The 27,160-nt window shown below is 41.0% G+C and overlaps 1 protein-coding gene across 5 annotated transcripts in view; it reads right to left on the minus strand.

The window, feature by feature from the left end:
- LOC121644089 (zinc finger protein 521-like) overlaps positions 1–27,160 on the minus strand; it is a 91,363-nt gene that overhangs the window by 50,381 nt on the left and 13,822 nt on the right. For all 5 annotated transcript variants that reach the window (XM_041991788.1, XM_041991787.1, XM_041991785.1 and 2 more), the window contains exon 3: positions 26,486–26,686. Coding sequence is in view for 3 of the 5 variants with exons in the window: in XM_041991785.1 (XP_041847719.1) it covers positions 26,486–26,686 (201 nt within the window). In the remaining 2 variants the exon portion in view is untranslated. The remainder of the gene's footprint in view (positions 1–26,485; positions 26,687–27,160) is intronic.

Below are 27,160 nucleotides of genomic sequence, written 5' to 3' on the forward strand. Positions count from 1 at the left end.
AAAAGTCAGGAGGAAAAGAAAAAACAATAGGAAAAAAAAGAAAAGAAAAAAAACAAGCAAAAGCAGTTTTCAAGAATGAAGCAGAAGATTAAATGTACAATTTAGGCCACAGCTATGCATAGCCTTTGGGATCTCTACTGCAAAATAGATGATTTTCATGAAACATGTCCCTTTCAGAACATCAGTCAATAGATATCAGATTATATAATATGCATTATTAAAATATATCTGTCTGAGTGGTGTGTGCTAGGCTGTGAGGCAACTGATCCTGGATGGATGAGTGTGTCGTGTGCTGATGCAGAGAGTTGAACTGGAAAACGGAGAGTGAGTGGCTAGCTATCTCGCTCAAGGCCAAGCAGGTGCAGGGAATAACCAGGGAACACCAGTCATTTGATAAAACAGCCCCCATTCTTTTCACAAATACTTTAAAGGATCCCCATATAAATATTTTCTTGACCGACATTCCGATCTACTGGTTTACTGTACTCTGATATGAATGGAAAACACAGAACACCACTTTACATGGGTTCAAAAGGTTACAGACCATTTCTTCCCGCTGCTGAGCTCTAAGTGCTGTGAACTTCCTTACCTAAATAACAACGTAATCCCAGCCCCTTCAGAAAAAAAACTGTGTCAAAAGGCCATAACTTGAAATGGGATAAACAAGAGGAAATGGGAAAGATTTATGAGAAGGATGGAGGAAAAGCATGAGCTCTTTCCAGGATCCAACCTCTGTACTCTCCTTCAGCTGACAAATCTAAGTCTCTCTCTCTCCCTGTCTGTTGTTTTTGCTGGGAGATCTGCCCTTTGTCAGGATATCATGCCCTCTCTGAGCACTTACCCCCATCAGGGCCTATCTTCAGGAAACAGATGGGGTCGGAGGCCATTCCCTTGCCCCTCCGAACTGCTGAAAGCGGCACATTGAGAGCCCACCTCCACATCGCGGCCCTCCCGGAAACCTCCCACCCCTGGCAAGGCGCCCACTCTGCACATACATCTCACTCAAGGAGCGAACCTTGCCTTATTTACTTGCTTTATCTCCCATCCATGTCTCAGTGTTTTCTTTCTCTCTGGTTTGAGGGAGGATGAGTGACTCAGTGCAATGCCCTCCTCCACAGAGGGGGCGGATCTGCCCTATCTCATACTGCCTCCCAGGGTATGGGAGAAGAAGACAGTGAAAGAAGAATGACCTCAGCCAATGCCCTACAGTCAAACATATTGGCTTTGAGACAATAGTATAAAACAAACAAATAAATGGGCCTGTACAAGGCTAAATGAAATTCTACTGTCTTAAATGAGGAAGATTTTGCCTAGAGACACTAGTAAACTGCAGGGCAACCTTATTCCATTTTTGATATTTGTTTACTTGATATACATTACTTATTTGGTGCCTTATGCCCATAACACACATATGCATAAAATTCTATCTGTAGGGGACAACTGGGAGGTTTAAGCAATACTTAAGTTAAATTAGTAGAAAGAAAATATGCGTTTGTGTAAAAACTTGACAGTAGTTTTGGGACATATTGCACAAATATATACTTTTTTTAAAAGTAAAATAACAAACAGTACTAAAAATACATTGTAGTAATCTGTTTATTAGTTGCTCCTATTGCACTAATATTACCAGTATTATCACACCATTAAACAGCTGTATTGTATGAACTCTATTACCAAAATAACAAAATAACAAAAATAACAATCCTAGCAGTTTGTAATTTACTTATCAAAAGGAACTTAACTGGATTTGAGGTTAATTTAAGGTTTAGAAGTTCAAAAAATGTTTGGATTTGGTAAACATTCCATTTTGGTAACAATTCCTGTAGACAGATAATGCTATGATGAAACTTCATAGCAGTAAAAATGATGTTTTGCAGGAAAATTACACGTCTTCAACTGTTAAATATAAAACCCTGATCTGTGCTTGTGTGGCAGTAGGTAACACAGTGTTTCCAGGGTAGAGAAAAAAAATGTAACTACATATCTGTGAATTCTGAAAGCAAACATGGCAAAATAAGTGAATTAAAATAGGACAATTATCCTTAAAATAGCTTAAAATCTACAAGTAACTATTTCAACAGGATCAAAGAGAAGTTTTTTTATGTCCATTTTATAATGACCTCACTTGAAATGAGTGGATAGATGTAAAAAAAAAAACGTCAGTAAGACGGCACACAACTAGAATCCTTTTTAATGAAGAATAATCCTCCAAGCCTGTACGCTTAGCTGACTACACAAAAACATTTAGTGCTGATAATGCAGGGTACCAAAACTTCTGCTTTCTGTCCTTCATGTTATTGTACTGTACAACACAGAAAAAAAAGTTAATTAAATATCACAATGAAGGTATTATCTTCAGTTTTATGATTTCTGGAAATCTTTAACACAGTTCTGTTACTCCACAGTAACAATGAAAGTGTGATCATACTTTTGCTCTGCACTGTAACTGTAACAAGTTCTTTTTCTTTCTGTGGTGGACATGGAATGCCTGACACAAAAGAGAAAGAAAGACTGGTTTTATAGTGAGCTGAAACTAAATTTCAAATACTCGATCTCTCACTCCACCACCTCCCAAAAGCCATACATACACCTACACACACAGACACACAGAGACTTTGTAATACACACAGGAGAATATAAGTACACAAGGTACACGCTCACACATATGAACAAACATACACATGTGCACACATAACATCCGCACATATACACAGATATGAGAGAAATGGCCGAAACAAGTGTGTGAACAACTGCAGATGAAAGAGCAATCTTCCTCGGGAGACCAGAAGAGGAAAGAAAGAGAGAGACTTGTTTTTTTTTCCTTCTTCACCCAGACAAGAAATGCCCAGGCCTCAGCAGCAGCCTGAGTAAATAAAAGAGCGGGCCTTACTTCCCTGTCTCTCGGGCCGGGGGCCTGTGCACGCCAACACTCTCTGTGCTGCTGCCAAAGGGGATGCTGGGGCCTGAAAAACTACACCCTGCAGCTGAAGGGCTGTCTTTGTTGGTCTGCCAAGGCCTTCCTGAGCATCCTCCAGCCAACAGCCTGTCACGTCCTGGGAGGAAGACCTCCATCTTAAGGCCTGTCCCTCTCTGGGAGTTCTGTCCCTACCCTCCTCCCTATTTCTTTTTTAAAGGTCTCCTATATGGAACAAAACAATCTCGAATGGAGTGCCGCTGTAGGGAATGGCATAAAATGAGCCACAGCCATTTTTACTGGAAGGAGAATTTTTTTGCCCCAAGCTGCAGGACATCAGAACTTTCTAAAAATAAAAAAAATATATAAAGCTTTGCCCGCAAGTTCCAATATGTAAGAGACACATCGGCTGGTCTCTCCCTATTAGTTTATTTTCTAAGTCTTGCAGAAGTAACCGCGAAAAATTCCCCATTCACACGCAGGTCTCAGTTTCTTCCAAGCCAGTCTGAAATACTCTTTGTCCTCCACTTCCTCTATGTTCATTTATAGCACCCTCTCCCAGAGTAAATACTCCTGTATAAATACGGTCCTTAATGCTGGGAACAGCATTTAGCAATTTTGTACACAGCGGCACACCTTCACTACCTCCTGGACTAAAGAATTTAAAACTTATTAAATCATATTGATATTATTTTCGAAACAAAAAGCCATTAATGTTTCTATTGGTATTTCTTACCTTTAGACTGTCAGACATATGGCTGTGCATTTTGTCAAAAAGTTAAATGATATATAAAGTGCAAAAGAAATGATTGCATTAGCTTGCAGTGTAGACAGAATCTGCTCTTTCACCGCATGATTTGAGGGTAATACTGGACTAAAATGCGACAAAGGAAAGATTATTGGATTTCCAACATCAAAAAAATATTAACGGCTGCTGTGCACAGCAATATTATGTTAAATAAAATATTTGATAGTTATTCGTATTCAAATCAAATTAATTCCTCTTCCAGTTGAAACAGGACTGCAAGTGTACACCATATGTATGTGTTATAGTTATTTGATAAGAGAACAGAAGAAAATCTAGTCCATTTTGTATTTGTCAAAAAAGAGAGAGAGTGGGTAATAAAAACTAAAACATTTAAGTTTGATGTACTGCAGCACTTAATGGAGTAAATACTTGTGTATTATTCTCAGATCCAGACACACAGCACAGTTGTAATTTTAAAATGCTATGATTTTTTTTCTTTTTTTCTGAGAGCCACAAAATACCACCAAAATTAAGAAAATAAACAAACAAAAAACAACTTTAAATTTTTATATTGTGTTTTTGTAGTTGGTTTCGTGAAAAAAATGCTAAAGATGCTCTTTAAATTAAAAATGCTTGTTAACACTTTAATCATTTGATTAGATAGTTTTCCGTTTGGAAAGCTGTATTTTCATAAACTTTTAATTTAATGCTTACATTTTGATTCTGCAATTTTTGCCTATACCTATCTAAAACCTTTCAAGGACTGTGCGTTGGGAATAACTCAATGCTGGTGCCCAGACCTTCGTGTTGACGGAGCTGGAAGCAAATCATGATGGCTTATCACCACCTGACAGCAACAGAGTCCATCTCTTCTATTTAGAAAAGCTAAAGTCTTATCCTGGTTCAGGACTTTATCTTGTCCAATAATAATCTTTGCTATAACTCACTTTCCTCTTCTAGTAAACCAGACCTTGTCTAAAAGCCGCTCTATGAAGCAAAAAAACATGGTCAAGCTTTCAGTAGCCAAACCCTATCTTCCTGTGTGTTGTAGCAGAGATCTGTACATAGTGGTTGTCATAAGAGATGTGTTTGTGTGAGTATATTTGTGGCACATTGGGGATTGGGGATTCATTGAATAAACAAAAAGCTGACAACTTGTCTGATGTACCACCATGACCCCGCTTCATATTCAGAGAAGGGATCTTTTTACAGTTACTGAGAAAAGTAGTGAGTCTTTCCCATGAGACAGTGCATGTGTCATCTCAACACTTTTCCTGTTCTGATGCCCAAATACGAGTGTGTGTCTGAACAACAAATTATAATGTGCGGCCCTGATTGTGACACAATCATTTAAGATCTTATAGTGGAAGAGGTGAAATAATTTCTTTATTTTTTGCATTAGCTAAGATGCTTTTCTACATGACAGAGAAGCTTGGGTGGGATTTTTCACCCACCTATTTTTTTCTTCTTTTTTTCTTGCAACTAATTCCAGTAAGATGAGCAAATCACTCAGTTAATTCAAGACTGAGAGCTCAGAGGACACAGATCTGTTGGAAGAAGCGTAATTATGAGCTTTACTCTGTGGTCATGCTACATCCCTGTTTTAAGACATCAAATCCACTAAACACTGATTATTAATGGCTGTTGACAAAAGTGCCAAGGGGGTAGATGTGTTTTTTTGGACAATGCAATTGATTAACATGCAAAAGAGAAAGAAACTGCAGTTTATCATTAAATGCATATATTTAGATAGTGTAGTGTTTAAGTCGGGGATGTTGTCGTCTGTCTTTCTCTTTCCTTCTTTTTTTTTCTTTGCAAACACAATATGTTTTTACACATCACTGAGAAATGTCAGGTCCCTCTCCCCTCTTGCTACAGATCAATCAAATCCACCATGCTACAAGATAAGAAAGGAGGGGTTGTGCTAGACGACTGGAGAATCGGTGAACAAGTATGCTGTCTTTCACTGGACAAGCTAGAAAAACATAAGATGAAATAAGGGCTCACTTCCTGCAGTTTCATCAGTGCCACAACAGCAAGTTACTCTGGCCTAACATCATGTACATGCTACATAACCGCACGCACACAGACTAGAAGAAATGTGCACACCCCCAAACTGTTGTCAGTGGGGATTCTTTCACGCAGGGCCTGACACAAAGAGCTGGGACATCAAGTGCTGTTCTGACTCTGTGGTCTGGATGTCCATTATTCTGGCCCTCATGACTGTCTTTCAACCATGGGGAAACAGCAAACTGTCAACTACTTTGTCCACATTACCCACGTCCCCCAGCTCAGACAGGAGCACTTGGTCACTGTCCCAGAAATCACAGTGTCCCAGTGGCATCCCGGGGAAGTTAGACAAATGGAAGGCGGGAGAAAGAAAAGTAGGGCGGCCAGTCATCCTTTACCAGGTCTATGTCTTTTTTGCAGTGATAGTGAGATGAAAGAGGAATTGTTTTGCTTAGATTTACCTCTGCAACACTGACGTTATCCTCCAAAATGGATGAAACCTCTAATAATTATATTAAACAATGAAGACATTTTATAAAATAAAGGATTTGAGCTGTACAGGATCTACCTTATTGTATTTCCAGATATAACAGCAGGCCAAAGTACCTCCGGGTAACACTTCTTATTCTCAATAATAGCAGACTACTACATCACTTATGTGTCATATTAATGGCAAAGAGGAATGAACAGGCATCTAAAAATTGTCTCAGATACTATAGGTCGCACATCTTTTATTTATCATAAAGTACAACTATAATATAAGGAATGAGTTATGATGAAAAAATCAATTCACAGATGCTTTCTTGGATGATTATTTGGCCCTTCCTCTGCTCCGTTGTGTGACTTCCTTTCAGAGAAGAAAGTGCAACTCAACTCAACTAAACTGACAGGGGTGATTCTGAAGGCTGCTTTTAAAAATGAGATTCAGAGAGAAAAGAAATTAATGACAGAAGAAGAAAAGGGAGACATTTAATTACAGCATTATTCCCAAAAAGAAGAAGGTGAATTTGATGTTCATAGAAGGTTATTATTCAGAGTACAGTGGGTGGGCTTCATGGCTGATGCTGGTGTTTTATTGCACTGGCTACGTTTTTACTTGATTTGATGTTGGAATTTCTGAAAGTGAATCACAAATGAGCCACTTATACATTTTAGTCCTTTATGAGACCCTTTTCTTGTATTTTCTTTTATATATATATATATATATATATATATATATATATATATATATATTCTGACTATCTTAAGCAAAAGACATTTTATATTTCTTAATTCATTTCAATAATAACCCTTTACATTTGTTAAAAAATGTTAATTCTTTTGTTTTTCCAGCTAAGACTTGAAAGCCCTGCAAAGCAAGATGATCACTACTCAGTTGAAGCAGTTTGTGTGTGGGAGTGGGGTAGGGGCAGCGGCGTCATATCCCCTACAACTGAGTGGTTAGTGTTGTGGAGAGGAAGGACAGTTGACCACTTCAGGTGGACTTCAGCACAAACAGGAAGGAGGCTGTTCCCCAGGTCTTGGCTGGACTAGCAGCCACAGTGAGCCTCCCAGGTAGAAAGAGGAGGACGACAATCTGTCCCCCAGCATGTTTCTTCACCGCCTGCCTCACTGCACCGGCTCTAAGGGAGTGCTGGGCCAGGCGGGACTGGACTGGGCTGGGCTTCAATAGGCAGGGGTGCCTCAGTGTGTGTGTGTGAGAGAGATCATGTGCTGTTCCCTCAACACTGCGGCAGATCAGGCGCAGGACCCAGTGGACAGTCAGTTAGCCAGTCAGGCACTGTGAGGGATGCTGCAGTCCTGTACTGTACCATGTTGCTACTGTATTTTCCTCACATGAGAGTTCATTTAGATACTTTTTTTAATGTTTCCCCACACTCTCAGTTAGTTGCAGAAGTGTGATTTATGTGATCAGCTTAGAAAAGAAAAAAATAGTTGTGCATATCGAAATTTGCTGAGTTACTGTACAAGAGGGTTGCTTCATTAAAATAGGGTCTGCTCTGCAAGTTTCAAGAGACACTATCTATTACTTAAAACCCCACACAGGGCTGAGTGAATTTGGAAAATAGGTCTAATTTTTTTAATCAAGCAACCTAAGAGCGATCCATAAAACTTGGACTAGACTTCAATTCAGAATTATCTCACTTTTAAGCATAACTTTAGACACTTGGATCAGTACATAGAAAATATTTTTAAAAGGGCAGTTAGTTGGTCAAAAACTGCTCATGAAAACTGATATTGTCATCTTTTTTTTCTCACTGCATAGGATGATAAAAGTTACATAAAAACAGACAAACCAGGCTAACAATGAACTATTCCTTTAGCTTTAGCATAGCTTAGAAAAATCCCTGCAATCGTTCTTGACCCCTGACCTTTGCTTCGCCTGATTAATACACTCTGACTTTTTTTGATATCTCTTCAATACCGGTCCAGCTTGTCAGTGTTAAAACAACTGCAGACAGCCCAGAAGGGAGAAGAAAACATGCATCGTGGAGGAAGAATGGGGAGGGGGGAAAAAACAAGCATCAACTCAAGCAAGACAATGTATTTTCATGCATCCCTGTCTTAAATGTCAAGATTTCTTAACCTTCAGTGACTGTAGTGCTGACACCTCTCCAAGGTTCAACAGAATCCGCATTCAGTAATAATTAGCTGAGTTGTGAGGACAGGCAGTGAGAGCAAGAATAAGAGTGTGTGCTAGACAGCTAAAATTTAAACTTCTGTTCTTTCCCGAGAGATACAAATTTCAAGACAAGTTTTTTCATCCTTTTTCATTTTCTTGTTTTCCTGGCGTATTGGCTAGAATCCTGAAGGCGGCCCACGAACGAGCAATGCAGACGTCGCATCAGCCTTACAGCTCCCTCCCCTCCTTAATCATAGCTCTAATACCCTCCAGATGAATAAACATCTTCATCCCTTCTCCGTTAAAGCCAGAAGGCTCCTTCACTTTCAAATCCAGGAATGGGAGACAGAAAGAAAGGAAAAAATTGAGAGCTGACGAAGGAGCGAAGGAAAAGGATGACAGATGGAAGGGTGGATCAATGTCGAAATGAACCAACAGCAAAGTAACAAAGCCGTGGCAAGATTTTCTGGTTCTTCCCATAATTCGTCTGATCTATTTCCCCCTTGACACAATTATCACAGTTGTTCTAATTATTTTTCCCTTTTAAACAGATTCCTAATGGCAGCCTGTGTTTTGTTTTTATGATCGTGTTTGCAAAGTGAAGGTTTCGAGAGCTGTTGTGCAACCTTGTCGCCTCTGACTGTGTCCACAGACTTGCACAGGAAGGGGGAAGGGGGTGGAGAGGGAGGAGGCGAGGGGTTGTCTCTAGAGAATGGGCCAGGCCCCAGACCAGCACTTCCCTGGCCCAGTAACTGTGCCAGAATACTCATGACATGTGTGTACAGTATGTGAGCACAAATGGCAGACAGATTTAGGGGTTTGCTTTGTTTCCTCTTGCATTGTTTTCTGCTGGTATCCAGGCAGCTCCTCATCATCATCGTATCTTATTACTGAAAGGATAATAAAAGCACGCACACAAACACACGGATACATACAAACAAATATGCACACACCTCAGCGGATGAAGAAGTCCACTGCCCTCACCCTCATCTTCATTTGCAGAGCTGGGATGCAATATGAAGCCTGAATACAACCAGACAAATGACTACAGGGCATTTTACTTATTCATCCATCATATCACATTGATTTATTCCTGTTTATCTATTTATCAGCTGACAAAAAAAACCCTTTCTCCTGAATTGTTTAGCTAAAAGTTTGCATGCTGACGGACTTAGTGGAAAACTTTCAGGGTCACTGTAGAAGAATCCATAAAAAGAGATTATTAAGGTTCACTTTACCCATGAATGCCCTCCTCTCATTCCAACACCTCAACACATACTTTTCTCCCTATTTACATAGACCAAGTACATCTTGGCTTAGTAGCCATTTACTTAGTTGTGCACCACCACCTGGGCTATTTATATCTCTCTCAGGAGAGGAACTTGGTATGACTTCCAAACAAAACCCTCACAATTTGAATTATGAACCATTCAATATATGAGAAAAAACAGATGAAAGATCTAAGATGCACAGTATGACTTTACATTTGATTTCTACATTACAAGCAATATTAAGTGTACAAATCAAATATAAGAGGTAAGTTATGGGTTCTAATAAAAAAAGGGAAGAAAAGACTACAATATATCAAATCTTTATGACTTCTTTTCACAGATACTGCAACAGTTTTGTTCTCATTTCTTGGAATATTATATGTGGCAATCTGAATGTACAGCTTTCTTTAATTAACTAATTTCAAGGACCATCATTCAGGACAGTGAATGTAGTAGTCCCACAATATCAGTTATCACTGCCAGCAACATCCATATCAGCTAATTACTTTTCACGGGGCCGTTGTAGATGAAAGGACACTCTCTGCTATCAGTATATGAAAGGAGAAGACGTTGGTCTTTTACTATTAAAGTGGGTGAGCTGTTGATGCAGTCACTAATATAGAAACAGCACCCAATGAGATGATAATAAATCCTGTGTCATTCATCCAATGGCTTACTTGGCTATTTTGAATATCAAGAGAATATCATCAATAATGTGACCTTTAATTAAATTTGACATGCAAATAAGATGACGAGTCAAGAAGAGAGTGAAAGAAAGAGATTTTTATAGCTCACCACCGGTCAAAACACACATAGCACATCATGCAGAGTGTTTTATCTGCCTGGGAGGATCCACAATGTTTGTCTTGTCTTTACATCCAGCACAAAAAGAGAAAGCCAATAGATAAAAGTGGTGTTTTCAGCCCTCTATGGCCCCTCATCTGTGTGGTTGTTGAGTGTCTAGGGGGAGTAGTTATAGTTGAGGAATATAATCCCACACACTATGCACCCAGCTGGAAGAAAATATGGGCACAGGCGTGGTGCATTGCATCCCAGGTAATTAGTAAAACATGACTGGCATTGAAGTGCCATGTTCAAAGTGAGGGTCACATGACTCAGTCACAGGTGCACCTCAATGGAGAAGAGGCACATCCTTTCATTATAGTGTTTGGTTGGCAACACTCAGAAAGCTGCTCATCTTTATTTTTCAGAAAATGTCCAGAACATTGGAAATGTAGTGGAGGTGCTTGTTAGATGGTTTCTATTTATTTTCTGCTTTGATTGTTTCCTTGTATCTGGATCTGCAAAGAGATGGGAAATATTTTTAACCTGTTAGGTGAAATGTCATTCTTCTGCATCGGTAACTCCCAAAATACGCACCAAATTTTTGAAAATAACATCCCAAACATGCTGCACAAATTATACATGTCTGAACCAGCTCATGTCCCTTTAATAAGAAGTCTTGATTAGGATTCGGCAGACATCCTACATGCACAGTCTCTGCCTTGCTAGGCCTCAGATAACCTTTATCCTATAGGGTTTAATTAATGTCAGCCAGTCTACTCTGCCTTTCAGAAGGAAACAACTTATTCCTCTGCCCTCATGAAGCTGAAATCCCTCTGTTTCACTGCTAAGGCCGGCTGCCTTGTTTATCCCAACCACAGGTACTGCTCCCTATTAAGGCCAGCACTTGTTACAGGGAAAAGGTTGAATTATTTACCAACAGAGGAGGAGGAAGACAGAAGGAGTAAGGAAATGCATTTCATACATAGATGAGAGTTTGATGTTGTTTTTGAGGTTTTGAACACAGCAAGTTAATTATCCATAGACATTAAATACATAATGCTGATTTCCACAGAAAATGTCATTTTGGATTTCAGATTGTAAAAGACTTTATGTATAAAATCTCCAGGCGAACAGTACCTCATAAAGTTTGCTTCAACAGAAGGTGAAGTTTTATCCATTTGGTCATGTGTAAACAAATGAATGTGTTTTGCTAAATAGATACCAAGGGTGCTTGTGCACAGTCTTCACCCAGGGCAAACTGTCTGCATTCTATCTGCATCTCAGCCTCTGTGCACAATACAACAAAACATACAGAAAACAAAAGGGAGCACAGAGGGGGAGAACGAACAGACAGACCAAACAATAAACTCAACCACAAGAGACAGAGTTTGACTTTGTGTGTGTGTGTGTGTGAATCAAAAAGGGAGACAGAAAGCAAGAGGAGGACAAGGGAGATGAAGACAAATGCAGAAGGGGAGAGAGACAGAGGGCGGCAGAGAAAACGAAAGACAGAGGGAGAAATCAAATTTGCAAGAACATAACAAAAAGCTGTATCTTCGACAAAAGAGAACACACAAGGGTATTTGTCTAGCTGTCTGCACCAGCAGGATCCTCTGAAAGTTTATTAAACTAGAACCCTTCAAGAGAAGGCAGAGAGTAGTAAACTATACTACTGGGGAGGAAAAGAGAGAGGGAGAGGGAAGGGGAATGAGGGGGGTTGAAAAAGAAAAAGAAAAAAAAAAGCTAGCTTTTCAGCCTCTGTCTCTCAGAAATTCTTTTATTTCAGCCATGCATTAAGTAACCTCCCCACTGAGTTCTGCTCCCCTTCCTGGTGTGGATAAAGCCGTCCCTCGGGGGAGCCGCTGGTAATTTCCAGCTTCGCCAGAAACTCAGGTATTAGAAAAGACCGCTTGGGGACCTGCCACAATATACCTTCACAATTTCATACGCTCTGAAAAAGAGGGAGCCCCTCCCTCCCAGCCTACCCCCACCCTCCCTGTAAACCCCCTCGAGGGTCCCCAGTTCAAATTTCTGAAGTGCAGACAACGGGTGTATGTGTGGGGGAGGAGAGGGTGGTGGTGGGGGGCCCGTGGGACTGAGCACCAGCAATAGAAAATCCACTGCATAGAAGAGAAAAAAGCATTTCCTCTCTGGTCTGGCAGGAGTGCCTTTTTTCCCCTGGCTCCCACCAGAGGCTTTTTACAAAACATGTGTTGCTGACATGTTGACAGATTGCTCAGTGAAGTGTTAGGCGCATGCACACGGCTGGCCATTTAGGGGGACATGGCTTCCTACCCAACATCCTCTACCTGAGGCACCATGTTTTATACATCATCCCCCAAAGAAAAAAAGGAAACAATAAAAGGTAAGGGAGTTGCTTCCTTTGTGAGGATAGCAAAATATCATAGAGCAGAGCAAGTCTGCGTATAATGCTGCCTTAGCTGAACTGTGATGATCGGGAAGAGCAAAGGAAATGAGAATAAGGGGGGGGGGGGGATGGTTTCAGGCAGGAAAGAGGGAGATAAAGCACAGAGGTGCAAAAAAAGAACTTGAGGATGGATACATGGTATACGTACACCAGATGAGCTGTCACCAAAGAAAAACCCACAAGGTTCTGCCTTCACCCTCCTCCACTAAAGCCACCAAAAGCAGGTTGGAGGATGAAATCTGATCAAAGGCCAGCTTCTAGATCCAACTTCTGCTCCTATCAGGGTATCGACAGCACACGTCTTAATCGCCCTGCGGCTCAAAAAGTGCTGCCGTGGCAACAGGATGGAAATGGGGATCATAATGTATTCATGGTGCTTGCGACCTGGGGGCTGCGGAGCACGCTCTCTGGGGACTGCACTTTACCCAGAGCCAGACGTGTCTGGGCAAAATCACTCCACACAAGACAGCAGCAGAATACTGAGGAGCCATGACAGGATGGAGGGAGGGTGAAAGAAAGAAAGAGAAAGAGGGGAGGTTGCAGAGAGAGCCGTGGACAGAAATGGAATATGATAATAGAAAGCAATGATGAAACATTGGGGGTTAATAACAGATGCATGGCAGTGTTAGATATTATTGTAAAGTAACTTTATGCTTCCAAAAGCCATGGGTATTCATAATATAAATGTTTCTCGTAAATATGCCATCAGCATGCACAAACACATCTTATGCTGCATAAGCATATGTCAACCAACAAACAACTCACCAAAGTCTTTTTCAAGTACACCATAGGTGTGACTACATGTCAGATTGTTGTTTTTTTTTTTTTCAATGTAGGCTAATTCATCAAATAATTAATTTTGTCTTGCACTCTGGTCAGTTGGCAATGCAGTCACCTGGTTATGAACAGGAATTGTTTGTGAGATTGGTTGTGTAATACACATCTTCGCTGGGTATAAGAGTTCAAACTGGAGTCCTATTGCTGAGAAACTTTGAGATTTTTTAGCATTTAATGGATAAATGGCAACATTTGACTTTGATTGATAACTGAGCTGTATAAAGACAAGAGGAAAGGTTACTGTCCTACTGCAGTAATGAACTGAAACTTTAACACACAAAAAGGAAAGATCTGAAGTTTGACATGGAGAAAAAATGTGATTGGTGGGAAGAGGCTTGCTGGGATAAGTGGCTCTACCTTGAGGAGCCTGATACTGCTTGACCAGGTGGGTAGTTGGCTAGGAAATAAATTGCAAAGAAAATTGGTCCAGATTATCAGGGTCACAAAGTGACATGGCCCTTTGGCCAAGGAATGTGCTGGATAAATGGAAGGATGAGTAAATGAGCAGAGGAATAGAAAAGAGAAGATTGATGGCTGAACAGATAGATGGTTCATCTGAATTGATACTCAGCATCTCCCATGTTGCCTGACCATGCCTCCTTCTTCTGAAAAATAAATGCTTACATTAGACATACATCTTTTTTCCTGAGTGAACGTAATGCGCGCTGACTCTCTCTACCCTAATGATCTCCCCCTCCGCTTTGTACACATGCACACACATGAACACACAAATGCGTACACCTTTACAATCTAATTCACACCCGCAAAAATGCTCACATGTGCAAACAAACACAAAGCTATAGCCTGACCTGCTTTTCCTCAACAGGAGGGCAGCTACAACAGGCACCATGCCAGGTAAACATCCTCAAGCCTTGTGCACTCACTGCAGAGAGTAAAGCTCAATGCTGGAAACACATTCTAAAATACAAGGAATAGTCAATTATATTTAGGACTGAAAAGACATTCTTTGAATATATATTCCTCATACATGCCCCTTGTGCTGCATTTGGAGAAAAGAAACACAGCTTTTGCTGCATTTTATATCAAGGTTCCTTCTGTAACAGAAAGTCATAACACCTCCCCCTAGAGGTGATGTTTCAAATGCATTAAGTCTCCAAAAATGAGAAGATTCACCTGCAGACTGCAGTGTGTCCTTCTGCACTAACTATCCTCCACACGTAGCACACCCTCAGGCATTCAACCCAGGGCCACAGACAACTCCCCGGTCTGTCTTTCCTCCTTCCCTTTAGCTGACAGGTTCTTCGGCTGCTAAGCTCCACCACAGACCTCTGTGTTTGTGATGACTGTGCAGAGCAATCAAGGCAAAGAAAGAAAGAGAGGGAATGATGAAGGAAGGTGAAAGAATGCAGGAAGAGAAGAAGAAGCAGAAAGAAACAAGGACATCAACAACATGTTCTCACAGAGAGATGACCCCTGGCCATCCTGAGGCATCTGGTTTATCTGGCTGTCTGGGTAAGCCCCACACACACCTAATGACTCCAGACCGGTCTGTGTCCCATAGGTTTTTTTTTTATCCCGGATTACGGACAGGGAATGACAATGGGCTGGTAAACTACTTTGCAGCATGTCTAAGAGCTCATATCAGGAAGGAGTTCTCCATGATGTAAAGACGGAGGTGATTTGAGAACAAGGTTCAAAGTTACTGAGAAGTTACAGCATCAGTTTCTGATTTATATTCACAGCATCATTGATGTTTCTTTTTAAAAACAATTATATGTTTAAGATACCAATATCCTTGTTGTTATTGTTTAACTGATATGCATGCATCATTATCAGTGCAAATTGAAGGTCAACTTTATTACTAACTCTAAATTGATCATCATGTTGGGGGTCAACATGGCAATACTGTTTGGACTCTAACCTCACTTTTTCCCTTCATGTTTCATGGCATAGATCTCAATCTACTTCGGTGGTGGATATTAGTAATCATCTTGGGTCTTCATATTGATGGCCAAGCTCAGCTTGTTTGCATATTTACTGGCCTCAGAGCCCAGTCGCCTGAGGTGAGAAGCAAATTACATTTCAGCTTTACCCCCACGCTCACAACTCTCTCACACTCTTTCGATTTCTATCCCTCATTTTCTCCTCCCCCCCCAACCTTGTTTCTCTTAACATGCTGATCAGTCATCTTGCAGTAAGCATTCTTGCCTGCCCTGGTTGCATCTGAGTAGTGGTCTCATTTGGCTAACATCATCACAGTGTAATCTTATTGGAGGGAGCAATCAGTTTACTTTGGAATTAGGTATTCCGTTGGCGGACCAGGACAGAGGGAAGGCTCACAGGGTTTAAAGGATGCAAACGAAAGCATGCTCTCCAGAATACAGTCTAGAGCCTGATTGGGTGATTGGGTGATAACAACCCACACAAGCTCAATGTGAGAGTAATGAATGGCCAATGGGAGGCCTGAATAATAATGCAATTGGATTAAAATCCAATCACAAGTTGGTTTTGTCTGTTGACTTTGTTTGTGGGGTATGTTCGACAAACCAGATTCATGATGAGAAAGATGCATCATGCTTTGACTGGGGGCACATAATGTCCTAATATAAAGATTACCACTCTGTTTACTACAGCACAATCTCTCTTAGCTGCCAGTCAGCCATGAAGGATTTTGTTGATCTGATTTTAGTATACATGCAGCACATATAGAATGAGCCTGACACCCCCATGAAGCAATAGTAAGGATAGATGTTCTTTACTGTTCTAAAGCAGAGGCTTATTTTAAAAATGACTGCTACAGGTGGTGAGTTACAATCTAATTGAGGATTTTAATGTCTGGGCTTATCGCAGAGACATGCACCAAGCTGGCACATTCTGCAGCCTTCGCAGAATCCCTGCTACTCATTAGAAGACCATCTCTTAGGAGAGGCTCTCTGATCAAATCGATTGACTCCTCCAGTATGATTGATCAGCCAGGCAAGTTGGAGGTGGAATAGATTAGATGACCTTTACATTCTAAGTAATGCTGTACCCCCTGCTGTCCACTGGTCTTAATATTACGAGGAAGTCTCTGTATTAGCTGACAGCATGGCTTTACTGTCAAGCCATTACAGTTTGTACCAACACATGCTGCTCCCTCTGCCAAAGCACAGTCCAGCTGGTGGCCTTGGAGACCTTAAACAACACCCGTCCATCCTATAAAGATAAGTTTATGAACCCACCTTCCAATCTGAAAATGGCAATTAGCACTAAGGAACAAATGTGTTACTTTACATTATATTTGAGTCTCAGTCCATGTGGGTGGTTGACTGTAGCTACTGACATTCTGAGGTATAGGAGTGGTTGCTCTGCAGAGCCCCATTGCAGTCCCCACCCAAACACTACCCCCTGGCCAACAAAAATAACTCCAGGGAGGGGTAGAGGATGGGGGAAATGTTGAGTCGTTGATAATGTAGCCCCAAAGCTCCTGAACCACAGTGGCTTGCAGGATGCCGTCACAGCTGGCTCTGCTTCTTCCTGTGGGCCTGCTCCACAGTGCTCAGCCTGCAGGGACACATAAACCTGTCGGACTGGTCACTCTTTCCACCGCCCTCCGTCTCCCTCTTTCCTTTCCTCCCATTACTGGTAAGTTTGGCAAAAGCCATCTAAGGAAAAAGCCCTATGGGGATCAATGCACAGTACATTTCCACACACAGACATAAGCAAAATCCTTTGACCTTTTCATTAAGAAGTATTGATATACATGATTCAAAAGCCTGTGAATGTTTCTGTTGGGTGTCTGTGATGGAGTTTTGCAGACTTTGTGAGTTTTAAACCCTCATTACATTGTGTTAAATGTTGGTTTAGATTTACCTTATCACTCTCACCTTGCCATATATGGAAAGAACCCCTTAAAATCAAAGTAGTTCTTACATAGAAATTGCTAAACATATTGATTAGACTAAATGAGGCCATAACCAAATTTTGTCTCGTAGAGAAACCTCAAAAGGCCCAATAACCCACCCAGTACCACCTATATTTTGATCCTGCTGGATCACCAGTTCCAACATGATCTGGGTCAAACAATGTTGAATTATAACATCTATCATGTTGTAATCTTGTAATAATAATTATTATTATTACTTTTATTTCTTTATTCTTTTTTTTTAAAATATTATTATTGTTTTTGCTAGTGATTCTGGGCATTATCTGACGAGTTAGAAGCTGTAATGGCAAAATTATTCCTATCTCCCAATAGTAAAGAATCCTTAAAAATTCCTGGATCCAGAAAGTGATCTGGATCACACCCAAGATGTGATCATTTGTCCCTTTATTCCATTACTGAAAATTAAATCAAAATCCATCCACAACAGACAGTCAGACAAACTAACGCTGCTGAAAACATAAAAAAATAAAAAATAAAAAATGAAAAGAAGCAGAAGAATGATTGCAGAATAAGCTTTGGATATGCTCCAACAAATGAATGCGGAAAACTTTTCATAGGGGAGAAATAACCAGCTCCTCTTACTACAATATGACCAAGTTAGGAATAGACATCCTTGACAAGATACCGATGCAGTATTCATTGTTAGCTGCAACCAGAAGGTGGCCTGTTGAGATGTGTTATAACATTTTGGACATGGCTGCACTGAATGCATGGGTCCTCTACTGGAGCTGCATTGATGCCAGAATGACTCGGCATGCATTCAATATTGAACTGTTGACGTGCGACACAATAAATCAATGTCACCTGACATCCAGCACTGTTTTGTTACATTAGCATTACATGATGTTTTTTTTAATTGTTCATCTTCAAATAATTGATAAAAAGTACAAGTACATTTAAATTTTTTTTAATTTTGTTAGCTGATGAGTGGATCTTGCTACTGATGTATTTGACATTTTCTATTTGACATACAAGCAAAAAGTAATCTCTCATGCTAACCAATAAATTATGATATTATATTATGATTATAATGAAGGTTTTTATACTTCTGGATGATTAAAAAAAGATTCAGGGGGTATGTATGTCACTTGGACTGAATAACTGTAAACAATAAATGAAAAAATGAAATATATATAAAAAAAATTAAGAACAAGGACAGGGAAGTCTGGGCTGCCCTGCCTATGCAGCTGCTTCTGTGACCTGAACCCGTGGTAGTAGAAAATGGATGAATGTATGGATGGATGGATGGATGGATGGACCTCGCCCATTGGTCTCCTTCAGCTCACTGAGTGAAGAAAGGGCTCTTGAGTTTGACTGGAAATCTTCCTTACAAGATGAGAGTGGGATTATTATGGTAGATTGTTACAGAGGAATCCCACTTAGAGCATTAGGCATGTAAAACACTTATACAAAGTGTTAATCACAAGTTAAAAACAAAGTGTTTGTTTGACTTGTACTTTTGATACAGTCATTTACGTTGTGAAAGAAGAGAAAGTCAACGCTCATTTGCTTAACATAATTTCATCAAAGGAAATGGGGATTACTGCAAACAAATACATTAGACAACAAATGCATTTTTTCTTTATTCTTTAAATTAAAAAGATATCAATTAATTAGGACTGTCAAAAGTAACGTGATAATGGCAGTAACACATTTTTGTAATTAACTGCATTCATATTTTTAACGCAATATATGCATGCGCGGCATGACAAGCCCCACGCATTCATCATTTCTCTGTTATGACAGAGGGACGTGGAGAGGCGAGATGGAAAAGATGAGCCACACTTGCACTTTTCCTGCATTTTCTTTTTAAAAACTTATCCTGTGTTTTGCACCAACGTGTCTGCTTTAGTGCCTCTCTGGTCGTCTCTGTGTTTGTGCAGCAGCTGCTTCCTCCCCCTCCTTCTCCTCTCATGTTGTTACGTGAATTATGATTGCTGCCGGTGATCAGCCGATTGGCTTTTCTCCTGTCGCATTTATCATTCGGCTGAGAAGGAGGAAACTAGAGGCTCATGGTTCACACTGGCTATATTCACCCCAAAGTATTCTTCGCCAACTGACCAGGAAAAGGAGGGCACAAATGAGACCCTTTTTAAGGTCTAGATTTTATAAAACATTGAACTGATTATTACAACTAAAGTGATTATCTAAAGTAAATGATCATTTTTTTTCAACAGTGTTTTACTTTGGTTGATGCTGCTGTAGAACTTTTATCACTGCTGCACAAAGACTTATACATTAATTAGAAAAGGAAAAAATGTGTTTTTATTCAGATCATCAGTTTTATCAGAGTTTCTTCATCAATGTTGACTTTTTAACTTGTCGTCACATCTGTTGGTTTTATTTTCACTATGAAGACGGTCGGTGAGATGATATGAATTCTGAATTATGATCTAGAACAAGGTAGAGATGATTTAAAACAACATAGAACCCAGAAGTACACAAAAGTACATTACATGCTCCATTTACTGACCCTTGGACATCTGACATTTACCCAAGGTCAGTTAACAGTAAATATTTGTAGCATTGGCTCTTTCTGCTGACACAATACAGTTAAAATGGACAAATTTCAGGCATAGTTGTGAATGGTGATTAATTATGATTAATTAATTTGAAAGCTGTGATTATTCTGATTAAAGATTTTAATAATTTCACAGCCCCAAAATTCATCTAAACCTTAGTCTAAATAATTTCAACATTTAACTAGGTTTTTTTTTTTTTTTTTTTTTAGAAACTAAGCCCAGGATGTCCACTAAGTTTTTAAAATACATTTTTGCCTTTTCTCTCTGCCTAGTTATGCTTCTCTGTATCAGCTTAATCATTATTCTGGTGAGTAGTTCCACGTTTGAAAGAGAAAAAAGAAAATCATTTGAATTCTGGGGACCCAAAGGAGAGCAAGCAAAACCCAGAGGTAAGATCCAAGCTCGCACTCCGTGCCCTTCCGTTGACTGCCTACCTGGTAAACATCTCCGCAAGCTCCTTGCTTTCAAAACACGTCAGCTAGTGCCTATGTACTTTAGACTAGCCAGCCATGCAGGAATTGAGACTTTATTTGTTGTTTTTTTTTCTCTTTTTTTTTTTTTTTTTTTTGTGGTACTTTTCACTGTCTCTCTTCCAAGTCACTGCACATAACCTGTCTGGCATTAATGATGTTGTTAATAAAATACGGCTGGTCCGCGGGTGGATTTGCCTGAAAGGCCTGGTGCCTGTCCTTCTCAGAGATAAGCTCACTGCTGGCCTTATCTACCTCCCACAGCCCCACCCAGCAGTGCCGAGCACTGGACACACAACAAGTCAACTCATCACTGGCTAATTACCACCTCTGACTGCCTTACAAAGCAGGCCTGGACTCACATTACTGCTGCTGCTAAGACTGGCTCTCTCTCCTACCTTGACTGTGTCTGCCTCTACTTTTCTACCTTTTTCTACCAATTGATTTTACCTCCACAGCTTCCTTACATTTAGTGGTTACTTTTGACTTCTTCTCAATTTATTTTTTTGAGTTTTCTGTGAAATATCCAATTTCTGTTCCAACTCCTATTCCCTTCCATTGAAATGGAAATATTGTTACATCTTCGTTGTGGGTGGTCAGGTAAATCCTCTACATATTTTGGAGGTATGCCAGTGCATCCTGGAAGGGGCTAATGTAATTTATGCTACAGTTTCTCATTTAGAGCTTAAGCCATTTGTGAGCTGGACTCAGTTCAATCTCATAGCTTCAGCAGAACAGTCGAAGTCACTTGTGTTACAGAGGGAGGGAGCGGTTTCTTTTATTCAATTGTTTTCCACTTCCACGAGCGTGTGCCAAGGGGGAGGAAAGCGCCGGCTTAACACGCTCTGCAATTCAACACGGCCAGACGCAGTCCTATTAAGATTTAATGTGCCATTCTTCTGCTTGTGCCGCTGAAAAAGACTTGCAAGCTTAGGACGAAAATGAACAAAGAACAGGCAGAGCTAGGGCCAAGGAGAGATGAAGAGAGTGTAAGAGAAACCGAGACAGCAACTCCATGGGTCGGTCATTGCCATACAACTATAACCAGTAGTTTAAATGGTAGGCTACATGGGCAGGGGGGAACCACAATATTCTTGATATGGTGTTTTTGCTCCCTTTGCATAGTTCTGAGTGAGAATATGGCATTATCTCTGTTTTGTCCACATGTCATCCTCAGTATTGTGGCTACCTACTTAAGAAAGAGGTCAACTGGATGAAGTCCCAGCTTCTGTTGAGCCTCTTGGGCGATGAATTATGTGTCTTCTAAAATGCAAACTGCAAGCACGCAGGTGCTGCGAGGGAGCATGCGTGTATGTGCTGGTTAATACATATGTGTATGCATACATATGAATGCCTAAGTGGATGACTGAATAAACAAGCAAACATGGGAGGGACAGAGTGTGTTAGATAGAGGGGGGAAGTGAATGTAAGGAAGATTTGCAGTGCTGGCTAATGCCATTTATACTGTAAGCATACAAACATAAGCAAAAAACTCCTCTATCCTTATTTGGATAGTTCTTCTGCAAAAATGCAGCCCTCGTCTGACAAAGACCAATAAATACTTTATATAGTGCATAATGTGTGTGGTGTGATGCACAGGGGAAAGAGAAGGAGGGCATCCTCATGAGGGCATATGCTTTGAATTCCTAATGAAACTCCCGTTAATGTAACTGGCACTGTTGCACAAAGAGGAAGTGCTCAGGGAGACTATGCCACACAGTCAAACCTCTACTTTAATACTATCTTTCTCTTACTTTCCTTCTTTAGCACTCTTCCGCTCCATACCTATTTTTCTTTCTCCCATAGAACACCCCCCCCCCCCTCCCCCCCACTGCCCTCCACAAACACATACACAGGAACGACTCAAGTCCAATTGTGAGAGCTCACTCTAGCATGAGGTCTCTTTTCAGTGGCTGCGTTGTGCCAGAAGTAGCTATTCTCCCCTGACCGCCTCTCCGCCTTTCAAAGCCTTGTAATCAGTGTGCTGCTCTTTGTACCAGGATGTCGCAAGACACCCCGGCAAAAACACAGCAGAATTTCTGATGAACGGCAGTGGCTCAGAGTTCGGCTAATCAGGTCTTGTTCATGTCGCTTTCCTCTTATGTGAGGCCTTTTGAAGCAAATAAAGTCTATGCACTTTGGCACATTCTTCTTGGCAGCCACAAAGCAGCTGTTGGATCAATACACAAAGTTAGTTGAGGGAAAAAAAAAAAAAAAAGGAGCTCAACCAATAGCAGCATGTTGGAAACAGTTAGTCTGAAACACGGACTGCCAGGAGCTTGTTTCATAGTTGAGACTATTACTGAATCTTTCCATGCTGCTGACCCAAAGCCTTGATGTAAACGAATTCAAACAATTGTGTCGTGGCTGGGAATGATGGGGAAAACATTTATCAGTGGGTTTAAAAAACACTTGTCTGGTTCCCCACAGCAAACAGACTTCATATTTTTCTAAACTATTTCAATCACATTAGCATCCTCTGCATTGTGTCGGGAAATTATTGTTTCTCACTGAGTATTAGTGTTTCATTTGTATTTTTCTCATAAATCTAAAATGTATTCCATTGAAACTGAATGCATTCTGCAGTGTCTACAGGGATGCAGAAAGGGGAAATCTACATAATATAAATCCATATATGGCCCAGTTATCTGTCTCTCTTTCTGCGTTGCACCCTCTCTGATTGATTCCTTTATCTGAGGGAAGCAGAAGACATGCTCTGTTTGCTCGCACAGTGGCCGGCAGGAAAACAGGGAAAGACACTTATTAAAAAGGTCATCTCACAGAGGGTTAAAATAGCAGGGCACAGATCTCTCTGGGGGAAGCAGCCATGCCCCTCCTCCAGTGAAGGACACAAGAAAAGGTGTTGCTCAAGGGAGCTGGACCCGTAATGAAAGAATAGCCACCAGGCTGACAGCCCATATGTGCACTAGACTATTCAAATACCTTCAGAGACACTGAAATTGAAGAATTGACGGTGAATAGCTCAGTGAAAATGTAATCTTTTGAATTAAACTCTAAGCAAGAGGTGTTATTTTTATTTACAGTGTGGGCTAACATGCGGAAATGAAACAGGGAGTAAAGTATTACTTTGGCGAGAGGGGTCTAAAGGCAGGTTTCCTTGCCCACCGCTGCAATCTCATATCTAGCATATGAACATGTCCTGTGCCAACTGAGAACAAAAGTCAAAGTACAAACACGGTTTCCTCTTTCTTCATGAAGGATCTGTAACAATACAGTGGAGTACAGACAATTCAGTGAGACAGTGCAATAGAAACAAAGCACTTGTGAAATTTTTGGAAAGGCCTGTGGAATAGCTATGCCTCCAGTCTCCTGTCTCCTCCCCTGGGCAGCCTAAAGCCCTGTCGGCAGGATGCTGATCCCCATACGGAAACCTGATCCGTAGCCATCCTGGAGCCGGAGGCGTGGGGGGGTGCTCTCCCCCCACAGAGCCCCTTCACTTCTGCCCCAGAGTTAAAGGGGTGCTCTAGGGAAACATTCTTGCAGCCCTGCCCCAGCCAGCCTCCACTCTCAACTCTCTGGAGAAGCATTCTTCCAGCCCTGCCCTAGCCTTCACTGGATCTCCTGGGGAGCATTCCTGAAGCCCTGCCCCAACCCAAGACGGGCTCCCTGGGGACACATTCCTGCAGCACTCTCTCTGTTCCCTCTCCACATCTCCCTCCTTCTCCCTTGCTCCCTTTCTCAGGCTCTTGCCTTCCTCCGCAGTCCAGCATTAGTGCAATCAATAGCACCGATCGCATCGGGGACACAAGGCAATCCATACCCATGCGCTCCCTTAGCGCACTGCAGTGGTCACAGCTTAAGTGCATGGAAAGGTGTTATACCTCTGCCAGACGGGGAGAGACAATGGCTGCCATTGATCGAGGTGACATGTAACATCTCTTTCCTTCTCTGTCCATTGGGCGTGGTTGACATTCAGTTTGAATATGTAGACTTTATCTAGTTTGTTTTGTCTTATTCCTGTTAGAATATTATTAATATTATTTTTTTTATTGTAGAATAACATAGAATCCTAATGAATCCCAGAAAATACATGTGCGGTAATGGTTGTATATGGGCACGTCTGGTTCTGGTAATACACTGTGCATGCTTATGTGCTATTAGCTGGAAGAAAAAAGAGCCAAGTCCTGTCAATAAGCAAATCTCCATATGTGGATTTGTTCCAGTGAAGCTTTGCAATTTGTTTACCAAAAATAAAGCATTTGAAATAGTAAAAAAACCGGCGGTTTAGCAGGTGCTGGTGGTTGATTAGAAAAATGGTTCTAATAAAGCATCCATCTGTGAGTAGAGACTTGATCTAAGACAGATTAATTGGTCATGGATGTCTACATAATGCCACATAGGAAATCTCCCTTATTCCTGAGAATACGCAAACACACACATGCATACACACATCTAAAATACTTAGTATGCCATCTAGAAGTTTCTTTTCTCCCACTGTGTTTGAATACTAATAGGGTGTTTCTGCACAATCACAATACCCTACTGGCAATTAGATTCTTTTGTTTAGTTTCCATGGGGGCTCTTATCTAAACTGTGTGTGTGTGGGGGGGGGGTTTTTTTTTCTTCATCATTGGGCAATTAAGAGTTATTTGTCCATAAGACTGACATTTATAAAAATAGGCTTAGTTACAGAAAAAGATATGTCAGCGTGACCACACTTGAATGTTGCAGTACGTAACATCATCATTAAATAATGCCCTTTATGTTCTACGTTTCTCTTACAGGGGTTCAAGACATCTGTGTGGGCTTGACAGCAGGTTGTTGAACTAATTTTCTTTGAGGTGATAATTTCTTTTGTTAAATAAAAATAATCCAAAAGTAGACAATACTCTCATACTTTCACAAATTTTGCCAGCTGCTATTGATTTTTGTTTTGTTTTAACACACAAGAGCACACCAGTGACACGCATATATACGAAAAAGCACATCTGCACAGCCATAGTCACTAAAGTAACATTCAATACACATGCATTCATTTGTTCTTGAATTAACGTCTATTGGAGCTTGATGGAATACACACATATTGTGTACAAACACAAGTCTGAGTCTGTTATACGGTTAATGGAAAATCTTTGTAAAACTCATGGGATATCCAACCTATAATTTGTGGTTGCTGATTATGGGTTGTGAAATAATAAATCAAACTGTGCATGAATGCAAACAGAAGTGAGACCAAACTAGCATTTTCTTAAACATCTCTTAAATTGTTTTGGGATGATCGATGGTAGCTAGTGCACTGTATCAAACATAAAGTTGCAACATTTCTGATCATGTTTTGCTTCTGAACATAGTGAGAAAGGGAAAATGTGTGTCAGATGGCATTTCTCTATACAGGCCCATCAGGACGTGTAAAGGAGGACAGCAAGTCCATGAGAAGCACATGGAAACCTTCAGTTCACATCATTAGTTCTGTCTGCCACCTTGTCAGGGTATTTATAGTCCTATTCATCCATCAACAGGTCAATGACACAGTCTGCCATTGGCATCCTTCTCTTTCGGTCCCACAAGGTATCACTACTGCAACGCTTTAACACTGGGACCAGCTGAGGAACATTCCTGAAGCAATGATCTGTTTGCAGCTGGTGGTCTGGTTTCTGCTGGACCAAGAAGCCAACTGTTACTAACGGCCGCTGTAAGAATAAGCGTGGCGTTGTGTAAAATGTTACACTGAAACAAGCAAGGGCAGAGAGCTCAGACTATAAATAAACATACTATAAGGACACATTGAAGCTTGTTTGTGGGTTAGAGGATGCACAACACATATAAATAACATGCTATGTGTGTGAGGCCTGACTTGTTGGATATCTACCAATGAAACTGGTAGTCTGGTGTTGTGTTTCCCATGGTGCAGTGTACTAACACACATAGTGTGGCATATTCTTTGTTGAAGGCACAGAGTGAGAGTGGGAGTGGGAGAAGAGCTGAGTGGCAGAGTGGAGGGAAGGCTCGGTGGGCTGAACGTTGTTTACCTGTCAGCTGGCATTGATTAATCTTGTGTTCGGTGAGATCGCTCAGCGACTCGAACACCTGCCGGCAACTGTCGCAGCTGTGCAGCGCAGGCTCCTCGTCCTCCTCCTCTCCCTCCTCTCCTTCCTCTGGAGAGAGCAGCCTCTTCCTCAGACGCCTGGTCTCACCATCCTCCGCCGCCCTCTCGAGGGCGCACTCTGGATCTGTAGAGCCACAGGAAATGACAGCACCACATAGTCAGAGGGGTGACCCGCGCAGTGAGGTACTACAGCTTCCTCTGGGTGACAATAAAATGGATTTCTAGACTCTGGATTTAATAAAAACAATAATAAAAGGCGTAATAAAAATGCAGGTTCAATTTGGACCTCTGTAACTCAACCACTCATGCCATAACGGAGGTGCTGGGCAGGTGAGGTGAGAAATATACAGGCAGAGAAGGTGGCACAATGCTCACTCACATCTAACACACACTCACACACACCTGTGTTATTAGAAATGGTTTTAGTTGTGTTTGCCCTGCTTCACCCAAGCAAAACTTCAGTATATGAAACTAGACTGATGGGAATATGTGTAGTTAATAAATCCAGGATTGCAGTTTTGGCTGGACCAAAGAAATATGAAATTCTGCCAGTGAGAACTGCGTTGCATCAGTCAGCATCTATCAAAAGAACACAGAC

Source organism: Melanotaenia boesemani, chromosome 8 (genome assembly GCF_017639745.1).
Source record: "Melanotaenia boesemani isolate fMelBoe1 chromosome 8, fMelBoe1.pri, whole genome shotgun sequence".
NCBI lineage: Eukaryota > Metazoa > Chordata > Actinopteri > Atheriniformes > Melanotaeniidae > Melanotaenia > Melanotaenia boesemani.